Genomic DNA, 16,728 nt, shown 5'->3' with positions numbered 1-16,728 from the left:
CCTTGGAGGTAAAAATCGTACTACTGGTTTGGCCTAGGTGTTCTTCAAAATAATGGAATTTTAACCTCTTCCTCCAGAATGATCAATAACAGAACACTTATTTAAAAATATTTTCATCTTAAATGTCTCCCATTTTGGTCCTCTAAAGGAGAAATGTCTGACAGAGTCTCAGAGCACTCTCAACCCAATAATGGTCACATTGCCACAAATCTGCAAGAGCTATCAAATTTACAAAAATGACATTTGAATATAATCCATTCAGCAAAGAATGAACAACTCTTTGGATATCTAAATATGATGTCACTAATATATTTTTACCCGCCTCAGCCTTCTGCAGTGACCTGACTTTGCAAATGAGATCTCTGAAAATGAGTCTGGTCAAGCGTGTACTAACTACCAAGCCGTTGGCAATTTCTTATAATTCAGGTTTTATTGAAGACCCCATCAAAAAAGCTATGTAAGTATTTATTGGGTCTGCTGTAGATCCATTTTATTGCTATGTTGGTTTCCTAAGAAATAAATAGGTAAATTTTTACATGATGCTGTCCTATAATTTTAGCATACTAGTATTCCATGAAATTATTTTCTTACATTTTACTTAGCATTCATATCAACACAAAAAGCCTTCTTATGTCAAATACTGTCTTTACTGAGGAAGGAAAATAATTCATGGAAAAAAACCACAAATGGTTTTGTCACTCCTCATAGCCACTCATGGAAGGCCATCATATCACAGAGTAGGAGTGGTCCTTTAGTGGCCCCACCCTGCAGTCACTCACGTGCATAAACAGGGGCTAGGGAGTGTTGATGATCACCTTCTGCAGCAATATCTGGTTTAGCTAAGCACACTGCCCTTTTATAAATACTTCTCTGCAACACACTCCCACACCATGCCCTTCGCTACTCTGTGTCTTTAGTACACAGGCTCCATTTTGCCCTACTCAAACTTTTCTCTGTTTGGGGATATTTCTTTACCTTAGGCCAGTGATTCACAGTGGGTATTGTCACCCCCAACACAGGAATCTGGCAATGTCTAGAGATAATTTTTATTATCAGAATTTAGTGTGGGAAAGGCAACAGATGCCTCAAGCATCTAGTGGGTAGAGGCAGAATCTAAGTATTCTACAATGCACAGGAAGCACAGGCCTCTAACCCCCAAGAAAGAATTGCTCAGACCAAAGTGTCAGTAGCACAGCTCAGGGTCTTAAATCAAACAACTCAAATTTTTAAAAGAAAAAAAACATAATAATTTATTTGTTTTCTTTTTTTCTCATCTTTCTCCTTGTCTTCTCATCTTTCTCCTTGTCTTCTCCTTCTTGCCTACCACCCCTTTGTTCTCTCCCCAAAATCAAATGTACTCTCATGACATTAGCTAAGTTTATACAGAAAAGTGATCAATTCAAATAAAATATTAACCCAAAGGCAGAAATTTGGCATCAGTACAGGATTTGGCACATGCACAGGAGTTTTTATTTTGAGGCTATATATTTCCTTAGCATAGACATCCACACATTAGAACTAGCCTTATATTACTGTAATTGATTGATTCTGTGGTCTTCCTCAAATTTCATGTCCTTGATCTGAGCAAGCTTATTCACCAGCAATTCTAACTAGCAATTAGTTAACAGCAAGTGGTTTGTTTCCATTTCTGTGGCAATCTCTCTACTTAGTTATAAAGAAGCAATATATTCTGGTTTATGAAATAAAGAATAATTAGAGAAAGAGGCCAAATAATTGACATATCTTTGTAAGTTCTTAGCCCAATAAAATCTACTTTTCTTTAACACCTATTTTTATCATTTCTAACAGTTTTATATAAACACTATTTCAATCTCTTCTATCTGGTTACTTTCCAAGTTACCTTCAAAAGATTCTGAAAAGTAGATTCTAAATTTCTCACTCATTCACTCTATTCTCCTAGGAATGGAATGCAGATATCACTGTAAGGAGAATTCCTTAGAAAAGTTTCCAGAATGCTCAACCATTTCGAGGAAGAGTTGGGATGAGAATGTTAAATGGTTTGACAATGAACAAGAGGTTAAGTCTTGGTTAGTGACAACACAATCCAGAAAGAATTGGTTATTTCACTGAGGATTTTTTTTATATAAAATTAACTAGAAAATTATTTACACTCCTAGAGTTTGGGTGAAAATTATGTTAAAAGTTCAATCAACTAAGCAATTACCTTTCCTTTCAGGAGGTTTTGACCTCATAAACACCACTCCTTTTACTAAAGTAACCTAAGATACAATAAGAGAAAACATAAAAATGTGTCTTCTGAATGGTGCCTGAATTCTTTGTGGGCACCAAATCACATATAAATTGGCAATTTGCTCTATATTTTTCATTTACCACAATTCTTCCTCTAGTCTATGTGTAAGCAAGACTTGTGTTTCCATGTCTTCTATTTTTCTCTGATACTCTTTATTTAGGGTCAGCCGCAAGCAAGTAATACTATATTATTAGATAGACCACACCAAGCTGAGACTTTGTAAGAGAAGAGAGCTGACAAACTAGCAGGTAAGAATCACAAAAACTTGACAGAATCTCCTTTCAAGGGTTAAAAAAAAAGTCTCTAAATTGAAGAGTAATAATACCTGCTTCTAATTTTCCCAAGTGTGTTATTAGTCAGCTTTTGGTCTCTGTGATCAAAATACCTGACAAGAACCCCTTAGAGAAGGAAAAGTTTATTTTTTACTTATGGTTTAAGAAGTTCAGACCATGGTCAGCTGACTCCATTGCTTTGGACCAAGCTGAGGCAGAACATCATGTTGCAAGGGCATGGCAGAGGAAAACTGTTCAGCTCATAGTAGTAAGGAAGCAGAAAGAGAGAGAGAGAGGAGGCAGGGACAATATAACCCAAGGACATGTCCACAGTGACCTACTTTCACCAACCATGACCCTCCTGCCTATAGCTAGCAACCCATTCACATTATTGATCCACCCAATGGATGAATCCACTGATTAGGTCACAACTTTCATAATCTAATCATCTCACCTCAGAACATTCTTTCATCAACACAAGAGCTTTTCAGGGTACATCTCACACACAAACCATAACACCATCTAAGGAAAGAAATACTATATGGTTTGCTTATGTTTGCTCTACTGAATGTAATTGCAAGACTATTTGGGAAAAAAAAACCATTACTAAATCTCAGCTAATTAAAATGCAAGGATATCTTATTATTATCATTATTATTTTAAGTTCTAAGTCTGCTAGAATTCTCAACGGCAACAATTTCTACATGTGCTCATTATTATGATATTGCACTCTATCATCTTATATTTCCGAGAAAATGAGTTGATTTTACCTTGCTATTTCCAGGCTAATAAATATCTAAACAAGTCTTTAAATGATAAATCCATATAGAAAGAAACATATCTCCACTAATATGTCTTCTCATGCAGAACTTGGAACACTGCTCTATGTGACCTTTCAGAGACATCTACGTTTAAAAAGCATAGTGATGTCCAAAGTCCATGTACAAATCCAAGAGGGCTTCCCTCGGGGCACGAGGGCAGAGGCCCTTCTGTACATACTTACAACCCAATTCATGACTTGCTCACAACCCCATACAACATAAATTTAAGTTCTCCTTTTCTATCTTCCAGTTTCCTGTTCTTAGAATATTCTCTCTGTTCTCATCCCTCACCCCACACACATAAGCAAAGATGCAACGCAGAAGGGACTTCTGAAGCCAAGAGACTGTAGTCAAGAGCAAAAACTAAATTAATAAAAGGAAAGATGACCAGTCTTTTGACATTCTTCAAGTTGTAGATTGCTTTGCCAACTCAGTGGAAATGAGTTGTTTTTCCATCCCAATGCACCAGAGCACTCTGACAGGCTCCCCTGAGTAACTGTTCCTTACTGAAGCAGTGAGTCCCCAGTATGCACACGCCCTTGAGGAGGACATGTGAAGGAGTGTGCTGACAGTCCAGCCTTCTTCAGCAGCCACCACCTCCTTTTTTGGGAGAATGTCCCAAGTCATGCACAATCTATGCTACTTCCCACCCACTGTCCAGTGTTTCCCCTTAAGACTTTGTCCTCTGAAGCAAGAGATGGAAAAAATGGTTTTCAAGTTTCAGATGACAACTTCCAATCACATTGGAACTATTTTCTATCCCTGTCATCTCACTTCGGTCTGTTAGCAAATTTGAACCTCCATTTGCTCATCAGTAACTGGAAATAATCAAAGTTTCTCTGCCTACTTCATAAAGTCCTTGTGAGAATCAAATGAGATGACATGTGAACACTATAAAATGATACACACATTAAAAGTAACAAAACTGCTATTGGTTTAAGTTATTCAAATTCAAGTTCAAGAAACAAAAACATTCGAGTACTCTATCTTTTATATTGCACAGTGAAAATAATGCAATAAAATAATTATATTTTTTCTGTAATAAAAAAACATACAATCAAACAAACATGTAAACAAAGCTTCCACTCTGTTCAAGTTTAGAAAGGATTACAACGACATGTGCAAAATTTAAAAACAAAAAGGCCTCTAAGAATAATGCAACAGATTTATTCAGATATGGAAATTAATCACGGCGTTAACATTTTGGACAGATCTAAAATCCATGCTTACCTGTCTCAGAAAGTAATTTTGTAGCTTCCAGCACCTTCTCAGTATAAACCCCAGCTTCATAGTTCTCCATCTCAGCATTGATGATGTGTATCACCCGAGCTGCCCGTCCCCGGATGGCGCCCGCAGTCCGGTCCAGGGTATCCACATCCCCCTCTTGGAGGGCTATCACACATTTGTTCACATCCTCCAAGATGTGATTTTCTGTGGGGAGCATACATACACATTTATATATGGCTTTATATCACTCAGAACTTAATAGCCAATCTAAAATTAACTCAACAACTATCATGAGTCCTCACCTTGCATATATCAGTGCATGCCTAATAACACTGAAATGGTACTTAAAGGGCATACTTTATAATTACAATAGTAGTTGTAAAATCTGAGCATCAGCCAGAAGGCTTGCAGCATCACACAGACTGCTCTGTGCTACCTGTAGGATATCTGATTCAGTAGCTCTGATGTGGGGCCCAAGACAGAGTTTCTGTGAAGTTCCCAGTGATGTTAATGCTGCTACTTTGGGAATGAGACTTTCATTGCCACTGATATAAAGAATAGCTAGCCCTTTCTTTGTTTCAAAGATTGAGACTTTTTGCCCAGAGGGTCTTGTAGGAGTAGTTGTGGTAGCCAACATTAAGTAATCTGACCTAGTAGAATCCTTTCTAAACTTGAACCAAGTGAAGCTTTGATTACATGTTTGTTTCACTGTGTGTGTATGTATGTGTGTGTATGTGTGTGTGTGTGTGTGTGTGTGTGTGTGTGTGTGTGTGTGTGTGTTTATTACAGAAAGATTTAAGGGATGGGACAGAATAAATATCACCCAGTATTTTAAAGTCATGCCATATAGCAGGTATATGCAATGGGAAAATTCATGAGGTGAAGATCACAGAGTTCCCTCACAATTAAAATCAAATCCAATCATGTGGCTGATTGCATCAGATTTCAGTCAAGACAAGCATCTCTCTCATCTCCTGTCACTGCCCAACGAAGATAACATGTAGGAGAAGGAGCAGTTTCATTCTCTACCGGCATAGAGAAAATACCTGATCTCACAGTCTAACAAGGGAACAAAGTTTTATCTACCATGTATGTAATTATGTCCTTTGAACAGCACAATAAATAATTTTATTATTTTTCTCTTCTAATTTATGTTTGAAATTAAAGAACTAGAGAATGTAGAAATCAGAGATGTATCATGGTCTGAGTGATGAATTCATACTGTATGAGATCTGGGACTAATAGGTAAGGACTTTGGCAGGTGATGAGGTTATGAAGACAGAACTCTCATGAATAGGATTAGTGTCTTTATAAAAGAGACCCTAAAAACTTCCTTCACCCTTTCAAGTCACCTAAGGTTATGGAAAAGTCTGTAAGGAAGCAGGGTTTCACAGGACACCTCCATCTTGGACTTTCAGCCTTCAGAATTGTGAGAAGTACATTTTGTTGTTTATAAGCAACCTCATTTATGATATTTTTATAGCCATATGAATAGACTTAGACACAAACACACATGCTTTAAGTAGCTAAACAGAACAAGTTTACCAATGGTCCTCAGTAATAGGTTAATCTTTAAAAATTATAATTGCCAAATTCAATGAATAGTAAGAGAACTAAATGAATTATTACATTATTATATATCTAAGAAGTTCCCAGGACTAGTTCTGAGTTTAAAGTTCTCAAAGAAGGAGAGTTGAAAAAGGGACCTAGCAAACCCTAGGGAATCCCTCCCACTTTCATTAAATCCAGCACTCAGAGGGAATATTTGTTCATTTGGAAAGTGGGTAGAAAATTGGAAGGTATAATTTGCTTTTCATAAACATCCCATTGTAACCTTATACAATTTTATTTTCTCACCCATTGTAAGTTTCTGATTTCTATATTCTCTAGTTCTTTAATTTCACATATAAATTAAAATAGAAAAACAACAAAGTATTTGAATTCAAGTATTCAGCTTTCTTAAACTCAAAAAAGTAATACTTTCAAAAGACTGAAAATTTTTGAGTCAAACAAACCAAAAAACAAAAACAAAACAAACAAACAACAACAACAAAAAACCAACCACACACACACACATAGTTGTGAAAATATAGATTTAAGAAGTTTTTACTTTTATTAAGGAACTTCTAAAAATTATCCTTTCATGAGATTTTGGATTAGAACAGATGAACTCACCTCAAAAGGAAACCTGAGGAAAATGTTCACTCAGATAAAACGTGGCAAAGGATTTTACATACAAAAAAAAAAAATTGATTGAAATAAGCCTCTTCTACTGCCCTGCTGGATTCCTTGAGACAATTACACTGTGCCCTGGCCCCTGGAAGGGAGCAGCTGGAAAGGGCTTCCTGCCCAAACCTCGAACCTGGGTGCCCTCTTCTCTGAATAACACCTTCCTCTAAGAATAGACATAGCCACTGCTTTTCTGTTCATTTTTTTAAAAAAAGATAGTATTTTGGAACCGAATGTAAAACAGTGAGGACTCTGTTAATTATATCAGTTATTAATCTCTCTGGACTTAATAATAATTCTAAAAATTTGAAGAAGCGCACTCATGTCCCACTATATTAAGATGAATTGGTAGGGGTTAAAAACAACAACTATTCCCCAAAATGGAAATATAGATCTAATTTAATTAAAAAACAAGAAAAAAATGAGCTTTTATTTGGAGAAAAACCAGCATAGGGCCGAAAGTCCATGGTAACAAAACATTTTTTAATCAGCCCAATCAACTAATTTGTTAAGTGGTTAGACAAGTTAGTGATTTCTTGTGAATAAAATATTAACCTTATTAACTTTACAGTTTACTAATTGAAAAATTTTTGTTGGTTCTTTTAAATATGCATGACAATAGGGGTTCATTTTGACATAATTTAAAAGCATGGAATATAATTTTCTGATTCAGTCCCCAGCACTTCTCCTTTCCCTTCACTCCTTCCTTTCCCTGTTCTCTTCCCTCTATTTTAGTGATATTTCTGCTATTTCTTTGTAGTTTATTTTTTTAATTAGTGTCTGTGGATGAAAGTTAGGTCAGGTTTATTCCAGTGTCTTTTTCCTTTATTCCAGTTTGTCTACTCCACTGATCTTATATTCTTTTCTATTTATCCTTTCCCCCCTCTTATTTTGGATTACTTTCTGCAAAGCAGAGAAAACTTTTGACCTTTGACTTTTGGGGACTGGATTATTTCACTTTACGTGATAGTCTCCAATTCTATGCATCTACCAGCAAATGCCATAAAGTCATTTTTATTTATGGCTAAGTAATAACTCCATTGTGTATATAAAACACATTTGCTTTATCTGTTGAAAGGCACCAAGGTTGGCTATATATCTTGGCTATAGTGAACTGATATGGTTGCATCACTGTAGTTTGCTGATTTTAAGTCCTTTGGATATATTCCCAAGGGTGGGATAGCTGGGTTACATGGTAGTTCCATTCCAAGTTTTCTGAGGAATATCCATACTGCTTTCCACAGTGGTAACAGTAGCACCAATTTGCAGTTCTACCAGCAATGAATGAGTGTACCTCTTCCCCCACATCGTTGCCAACATTTATTGTTGCTTGTATTCTTGGTAATTGCCATTTTTAATGGAGTGAGATGAAATCTCAATGTAGTTTTAATTTGAATTTCTCTAATTGCTACGGATATTGAACATCTTTCATATATTTGTTGATAATTTGTATTTCTTCTTTTTGAGAAGTGTCTGTTCAGTTATTTGGCTAATTTATTGATTAGGTTTTTTATTTATTTTTTTATGTTTTTTGAGTTCTTTATATGTCCTGGATATGGATGCCCTATTTGAGGTGGCAGGAGGTAAGGATTTTCTCACACACTTTGGCTTTTCTCTTCACACTCAATTGTTTCCTTTGCTGTGAAGAAGCTTTTTAATTTGATGCCACCACACTCATTGATTTTTTTATTTTACTTCTTGTATTTTAGGAGTCTAATTAAGAAAATAAGTTCCTGAACCAACACTGTAAAGGGTATATATGATAAACCCAAGGTGAACATTATTCTGAATGGAGAAAAACTGAAAGCATTTCCTTTAACAACAGGAACAGGACGAGGATGGCCACTTTCACCTATTCAATACAGTCCTCGAAACTCTGGCCAGAGCAACCAGGCAAGGGAAGGAAATTAAAGAGAGATAAACAGGAAAAGAGCCCAAATTATCCCTGTTTGCTGACAACATGATCCTATATTTAGAAGACCCCCAAAACTCCCCCAGAAAACTTTTAGAACTCATAAATGAACTCAGGAAAATAGGAGGACACAAGATCATCACCCATCAGTCAATTGTGTTCCTAATCTCCAATGATGAATCTGCTGAAAATGAAATTAGGAAAGCTATCCCGTTCACAATAACCTCAAAAAAACAAAACAAAACAAAGAAAAAAACAAAAACCAAACCAAACAAACAAACAACACGTGGGAATCAGTCATTTAACAAAAGATGTGAAAACTATACAACACTAAAGAAATTAAAGAAATTAAATTAAAGAAGAACTTACAAGATAAAAATACCTCCCATGTTCTCGGATAGGCAGAATTAATATTGTCAAAGTGACCATACTACCAAAAGCACTATACAGATACAATGTAATTCCCATCAAAATTCCAATGACATTCATAGAAGGAGAAAAAGTGGTTATAAGATTCATTTTGAAAAATAAAGAGACCCAGAATAGTCAAAGCAATCCTTAGCAAGCAAAGCAAAGCAGGAGGCATCCCAATACCAGATCTCAAATTATACTACAGAGCTATAGAAACAAAAACATAATATTGGCACCGAAATAGACATGAAGACCAATGAAATAGAAGATACAGAGTAAATACAATTATCTCATACTAGACAAAAATGCCAAAAACATATATTTTCAAGTCAATTTTTTTTTGAAATATTAAGATAGTATACTTAGGATTTCCCAAGGTTCCCCAATTACAGGTCCCCTTTTATTGAAAAACAAGTAATACTTCTCTAATGAGAGTTGTTATACTAATGGATGATAAACATGTAAAAGCCAATAGGGTTGAGAATACTTTAAAATAAATTGCATTTTGTTCACCAAAGCATTAACAATGTATTTGAAAAATAGCCATAACTGTTCATATAGACATGAAATCTTTGGTCAGAAGACTATGCTTAGTGTATATATGGGCTCTTAGAGTGTATGAGATACACTGACCTGAGAGTGCAGAAGTTGTTTCTAAACAGGACTGGGTATATATGTATATAATTTTTTTTTAATCAAGAAGGGCAATGAATTATTTGAAGGCAAAATCTATTCTTGATTCATATTTTCATTCCTCGAATCATTGTACAGATAGCAGATAATCAAGGAAAAGATTTTGGATAAACATGTCCATTAAAAAGGAGCAATCCAGCAGGCATGGTGGTGCACACCCGTAACACAGCAATTTGTAAGACTAAAGCAGGAGGACTGCAAGTTCAAGCAAACCTCAGCAACTTAGCGAGGCCCCTAAGGAACGTAGCAAGACCCTGTCTCAAATAAAATAGAAATGGCTGGTAATGTGGCTTAGTGGTTAAGCTTCTCTGGGGCGGGAGGGAGGAGCAACACATTTTACATTTTTATTCTAAGGTATTTTGAAGAATAATAATTCCTCCTAAAGTAAGGAGATAGAGGAATGCTATTCCAAAAAGAAAAGAAAAAAAGTGAAGGTAGTAATAAACTCAATATTATTCCATAGATTACATTGCTAGGAAAAACTGCCAGGCACATGCGATGGTGCATTCTAATATCAAGCAAGGGGCATAAACATGTCATTAAATATTTGACTGCAACATATTTTGTAATACATGTCCTTGGATTTTTGCAACCTCTTGAAAAATATGTAATTCTAAAAAAATTTTAATTAATCAATGATGACCAAACTACATGATTTTTATAAAGCACAAAGCTCCCATTTCTAAATTCTAAACTAAAGTCACTGTGTAAATTTTTTAAAGAAAACAAATTCAAGATCCTAAAGAAAAAGAAAAAAGAAATGGAAAAACAGAACAAAACAAAACAAATTTTGGATATTATGGGATTGAGTTAAGGGTTTTGTCAAATCTTAGATTTCTATAATTTTGTGAGCCAAACCCAAGAATTAAACTGTCACATGGCTAATGCCAAGGTGCTCATTTTAAAGCACTATTAAAAAATGTAGCTTTTGCCCAGTAGGAAAGGTTTAAATGTTCTAATGCAGCTATTTCACATTTTTATGAGCCCAGGCCACACTGAAAATTGGCTCTGCTTTTGTAATGTTAATAGCTAGCATTGCTGCTCCCAAACTTGTTGCATTTCAGCTGAACAAATTAAACTCTCAGATATACAAGTTCAGGTAGCCTTAAAAAAGAAGAAAAGAAAAAAACAACTATAGTCTTTTAAAAATTTTTTTCGTATTTTTTAAAATAGAGTTTCAGGCTGGAATAGATAGTCCCCAAGAAGAAACTGATACATACAATTCCATTCATGTCGTTCCAAAATACCATCTCCTAGGCCAAACTTGCAATATAGTGATGCAAAATGTTTGGTTCTACCTCAAAGATCAGAGGAAAAACACTTTCCCAACTATTTGGCTGTGTCCACAGCCTAGCAACAGAAAGAGTGGGTTGTGTCATTTTTTTTGCCTGGCTGTATTTGTAGAAAGGTGCCCACTGCCTGATTGTCAACTCCGAAGGCATGCCCCAGCAGGCCCTGCCAACCTGGCTCCCTGACAGCATCTGTTCATGGCCTGCCATGGCATTTGTACAACTAGGGTTGGACCACAAGGGTGTTATCTGCCAGAGCCAAAGCTGTTCTTGTTGCTGGTAATAATGAGATGCACAAAGGAACGCCAGGGAGAAAGGTGACAGAGGCAGGGCATGGGGGAAGGAAATTAAGAAAAGCTTTGCACTATTCAAAAAGCCTGAGATAAGGCCTGCTCACATTGCTTCTCCTTACCTCACACCCCCCCCCCCAGAAATTTTTGTACATGAATTTGAAGAAAAAGAGAAGTTGGGAAAGTTTTAAGTTTCCAAATGATCCCTCTCTGAATAAAAGGTAGTGTATGGATATTATCTATGTATTCGTACTTTGAAGGGGACTCAGAGGAAGATTTCCAGGGGCTCTCAGGCTGGCTATATGAGGTTTGAGGTTGGGTGGGGACCCTGCAGTCACCTTCATAAATAGACACTAGAAGAAGACTTAGTATCGGTAGCTAACTTCTATTCCCTAGCACCTGAATCCTCAACATATCTATCTAAACAATTTCTAAGCACCTTACGAGAAAAGTATTTGGGGGGCATTTTTTACAGTATGAGGGCTCAGCTGTTGGCAAAGCAAAAACTCAAGAAATGGTAACATATTGAGTTCTTTTTTTTAATCAGCCAACCCCTAGATAGGGGGATATTTAAATGAAGAGCTGCTTTGACAAGTCATCAAAAACCAAGCACCTTGGGAAGAAAAAACAAGACAGGTTTCTGAACAAGATTAGAAATCGGAATGAGAACAGAGGTAGGAGAAGGGATCTGAAGTGAAAGTAGAAAAGCAGAAAGTAGAAAGCACCAAGGGAAAGAAATTTCCCTTCTAATCTTAACTTACAGAGAACCGTGAAGTTTCTGAAAAAAAGTGATCATGATTCAGTACCATCTCTGCCAAGTTACTGCCCCTTTCACTGGCTTCGTTTTTTCAAAGGAAGACTTAGTATATGAATATCTATATTAGAATTTTGGTGAGAATTAAAGCAAACAGAAAATTACAGACCCTATGCACGTGGTAGCTCATTTTTTTTTTTTTTTCTCATCTTGTTTTCCATCAGTGAAAACTTGGCTTTTGGATAATCAGATCTATAAGATTCAACTACACTGCTCTCAGACAAGCCCCCCAAACAAGTGTCTAATATAATTCATTGTCTGCTTCTTCATGAAAAGGAAAGATGGCAAATAGGAAAAGTACCCAAACATGGAAGCCTTCCCTCCAGAAATCCTTCTGAATGGCTGTAGTCAGAGGTCCCTTAGGCCTGGCTCCTACCAGCAGTGATGTGTCTTGTGCTGAGGGGCTAGGTAGGAGTGAGCTCTATAAACCTGTCAGTAGAACCAACACCTGGCCAATTTGAATTTTCAAGGGTCACCTGGTTCTTTTAATGCCTCATGAAAACTCCTGTTTCTAGTCACCTCCTCCCCACAGTGAACTGGTGTTTGCAAAAAAAAGGCCCCTTTGCTGGTTGGTAACCTGATCTTGAACAGCAAGATGAGTCCCATTAAAAGTCAAATTGACTTCATAGTTATTCAAATCTGCTAGCACCCTCCAGTCTGGCTTCATGTGCAAAGAAGAAAGTTACAATTACAGTGATGACTAGTTCCCTTTCCTTTTACTCATTACCTTATGCAACCTAACAGACAGATGCTCAGAGCCTTGATGGCTTTCCCGTGCCTTCTGGTGGCTTAATTCTGTTCCTGATATTTCTATCTGACTCATCACAGACCTTCACTTATTGGAAAAATGACCCACTTAAGATAGCCAAATTGGAATAACCGATTGCCTGTTTTTAAGACATAGCCACACCGGCCAATCTGATAATCTGTAACCTTTTCTAATATGATGATTCAGATGTACTCAAAATTCCCTCCTGCTTAAAAACCAAAAGAGAATCTAAACCTCTTTAAATAATATGTTCAGGCTCCGACATCTTTACCAGAAAGTTGTGTTTTTACCCCTCTGATGACTTGACTCAGTATCTAGAAATGAAAATTTTCAAGAGGGTGTTATAATCACATTTGCAGAGATGATCCAATGCTCAAAGGGCCAAGGAGAGCACTTGAATCACAGACCCATGACATCTGTGAGATATTTCTTATCTCATCCTGTTCCCTCTTCCAGCTGCCTGGTAAGGGGCCTGTGATTACCTGAGACAGACAGGAAGTCATCCACCGAGGTGATGTCATCCACAGCCTCAGTTAGCACTCGCACCTGCTTCTCCCACTGGTCTTTGAAGACGTCCATGTTATCCTGAGCAACTTTGCTCTGTGGCCGTGCAGCCAGTGTGAGAGCAGCATTGATGACCTATTTGTTAGGAACAATCCAGGGACATGATGACCACATTCCTCCAAGAGGGGAGCAAGCAGGTGAAAGACCATATTGAAACATGGTGCTCTGCACATTCTACAGATACATGGGTTGTCAGTGTTCAGGACAATGCCAAACACAAAAGATACAGTAGGTTATCAGCTACCATTCATTTTTGTTTTGCTTCTTCTTTTTAAGATACAGTAATTAGCCTCAGGTTTCAAGAGGAATTTACTGGACAAGTTAATGTAGATATGTAGGAAATATAACTCTTCCTTTCTGCCTGTGCAAACTTATAATTTACTTGTTGAGACAAGGTAAATAGATAGTGAGCATTTAAATAACAAGCAAAAACAAACAGAATAAGTCAATATGAGTAGAAAAGACAATAATTGTCACAATAATACATGGAATAGTTAGAAGTTCTTTTTAAGAAAGGCAGAACTTTAAAGAGCCCGTGATTGGTGGGTAACATAAACCAGTCAGAAGAAATTTAGGCAAGGACAGAAGGGATATGAGGGTTTGAGTGCAGGGGGTCCTGAGTATCAGGTCGTTGACTGACTTACAAAATAAAATATTGGAGGCTTACCTGAGGACACAGGCTATCAATCTGTGTGGCTGCCATTCGGACTAATTTCACCCCTTCCTCGTTGTTGGAGATGGAACAGGCCAAATTGGCAACCTGCATTGAAGAGGACTCAAGTGAAAAACCACACTGGGCCAACAGAAAGCATACTGTTGTATAACCTTTCACCTTCTCTGGGAAAAGGTCATTCCTGGGAGAATCCTATAACCAATATGATAAAGGAACCCTTCTGTGTTTATCCAAATATTACTTCCTCATATGCTAGTTTAGGCATTTCTGCCCCCCCCCCAACCCAGACACTTAAAAACAAATTTTTGCTTCAAGATTTGCAAGCGCAACACAATGATATATTTTAAATGAGTTTGTTTGGACTGGTTTTTTTTTTTGTTTTTTTTTTTTCCCCTATGGACTGCCCTGATCTGCCTACACTTTCTTGGACCTCCTAAGATTCACCATTAAATACGGAATCCTATGATCCAGGCCACATCAGTACTTAACTCTGACCAGTAGGAGAAATGCTATGGGCAATACTTTGGATTTTGAGACTCATTGTAAGCTGAAAATTCAAGTGCTCTGCCCACAGGAACCCAGACCTGCCTGAAGATGCTAGGCTATCAGCAGCCACTCAAATGCCTTCAGGGACAGACGAGAGAGATGTATAGAAAAGGCTGGTGTGACTCAGTAGGCAATGGTGGAATACATGGCAAATTAGAACGTGCAAGTCTACAATCAAGGCATTAAAATTTTGATTTTTCCAAAATACTACACAAGCCAAAACAGCAGAATTAAATTCAAAGTTCTCAGGTCAGGCAGTTCAATTTAAATTATTCCTTCTCATCAAGGGTCGAACATTGTTATTACAAGGTCAGATTGATAGGTCAAGGTCAACAGCAGGCAAAACTGCCATCAGAGCACTGATCAGTTCCGTCAGGATGGTGTCAAGAGGACAGGAGATTGATGGTTAGAAAGGTCAAAGGAGAGGAGAAGGTCATCGAGGGCTATGGTCAGTAGGGCAAATAAAACAAGTGATTAGAAGAGACAGAATCCTCTGGAGCCTCTGAGCCATCTGTCCTTGGTATGTATTCACCTCTGTCCTCCAGAACCAGGCGGCTGAGAGCTGCCTTGATGCCCTTAGAGATGAAAATGTGCTACACCTGTGCATAATTCCTAATGTGAAGTAAACCACAAGTGCCCAGTGCAGAGAAGTGGGGGATCTCAGAACTAGCAATCCAGGTTCTACCACTAAGCAGCTGTGTGATTACTTTGTATTCAGTTTGCTCATCAGTAGCATGAAGTACGGACAGTGATACCAGGAATACTTTCAAAGGTTACTTCAATAAGTCACTAGTGTAAGAATCCCTGTCTGAAGGTTTTAAGAAAGATGAAGGATACATTATGTCTATTACCGTGAAAATAGGGAGTAGGAGAAATCACAGTTTAAATGAGTTACAAACATTATCATGTCATTTCTTACAATATGTGGTGTACCTTTGATCTTCAGATAAATTTCAGTATTATACTTTTCAAAACAAATACAAGAAAAGACAAATATGCCTTGTCTTACTCATTCACAGGAAAGGATATTAAATGCCCACGGGCATAAAACTTTCTAAAAGCCTAGCAGGGACAATAACACATAGCTCTTTAACTTCCATTTCCTTTTGCTACCTCAGATTTTCTCCATTCTGCATTTTGATTAACCTTTGTTATATTTGTATTCTATATTTACATAATTTTACATTCCAAGTGCCCGATTCAGTACATGACAAAGAATAAGTAGTCTATAAATGTTCATTGAATGAATGAAAGAATAACTTATTGAGTAGAACTTCATGTGGTGATTTGGCATGCACCATAGGTGCTCAAAACTAAAGTGGAGCTACACCTTAATCTGACTAGAAAAATTTTCAATTTATCTTCTAGCAAATGTTTACCAATGCTGTAGTGTTCAACCATGGTTTCTACATTCTGGTCCTTAGTGAGTCCAGAATGCAATATCCCCCTGTCTATAGCGACAGGAAAAATAAAATAAAATCAGAATAATGTAGACAAAGTTTCATAAAGTTATATCTTTCTAATGTCAAGTTCTGTCTTTTAATCTTCAATTAAATTCTTTCTACATCTGCTCTTGAACAACCTTTTTCATTCCGTGAAATGATGATTTTAGATGAAGGCTTTGTTTGCCCTTTACCATCATTGCTTGGTGTGAGAGAGACTTGAGATCACACTTTTGAAAGTAGAAGACAATTTAAAAAGAATGTGGCACAACAACATGAAACCATAAAATGTCCCAGGAACCAGATCATGGGTTAATATTTTCTTTCATCCCTGTAAGAAAAGCAAGAACAAACTAACACTGTCAAGGAAATAATGGCTCTGGAGGTAGCCGTCCAGAACATAGCTTCACATCCATGCTGGCTCTGGGTCACTTGGTGGAGGTCAACCCAGGGGACCTAGGGCTGAGAAGAGCTGGAATCTTATACATGAGAAAGTCAACTAGT

The 16,728-nt window shown here is 37.1% G+C and overlaps 1 protein-coding gene across 4 annotated transcripts in view; it reads right to left on the bottom strand.

The window, feature by feature from the left end:
* Window positions 1-16,728, bottom strand: part of Ctnna2 (catenin alpha 2) — a 954,264-nt gene that overhangs the window by 82,024 nt on the left and 855,512 nt on the right. For all 4 annotated transcript variants that reach the window (XM_026396077.1, XM_026396076.2, XM_026396078.2 and 1 more), the window contains 3 exons: window positions 14,231-14,323; window positions 13,482-13,638; window positions 4,596-4,796 (listed from right to left, as the gene is read on the bottom strand). In XM_026396077.1, coding sequence (XP_026251862.1) covers window positions 4,596-4,796; window positions 13,482-13,638; window positions 14,231-14,323 — 451 coding nt within the window. The remainder of the gene's footprint in view (window positions 1-4,595; window positions 4,797-13,481; window positions 13,639-14,230; window positions 14,324-16,728) is intronic.

The sequence above is a fragment of the Urocitellus parryii genome, chromosome 12 (assembly GCF_045843805.1).
Source record: "Urocitellus parryii isolate mUroPar1 chromosome 12, mUroPar1.hap1, whole genome shotgun sequence".
NCBI classification, from domain to species: Eukaryota; Metazoa; Chordata; class Mammalia; order Rodentia; family Sciuridae; genus Urocitellus; species Urocitellus parryii.
Note: the sequence above shows the minus strand (reverse complement) of the source record. Positions and strands in the feature narration are given on the sequence as shown.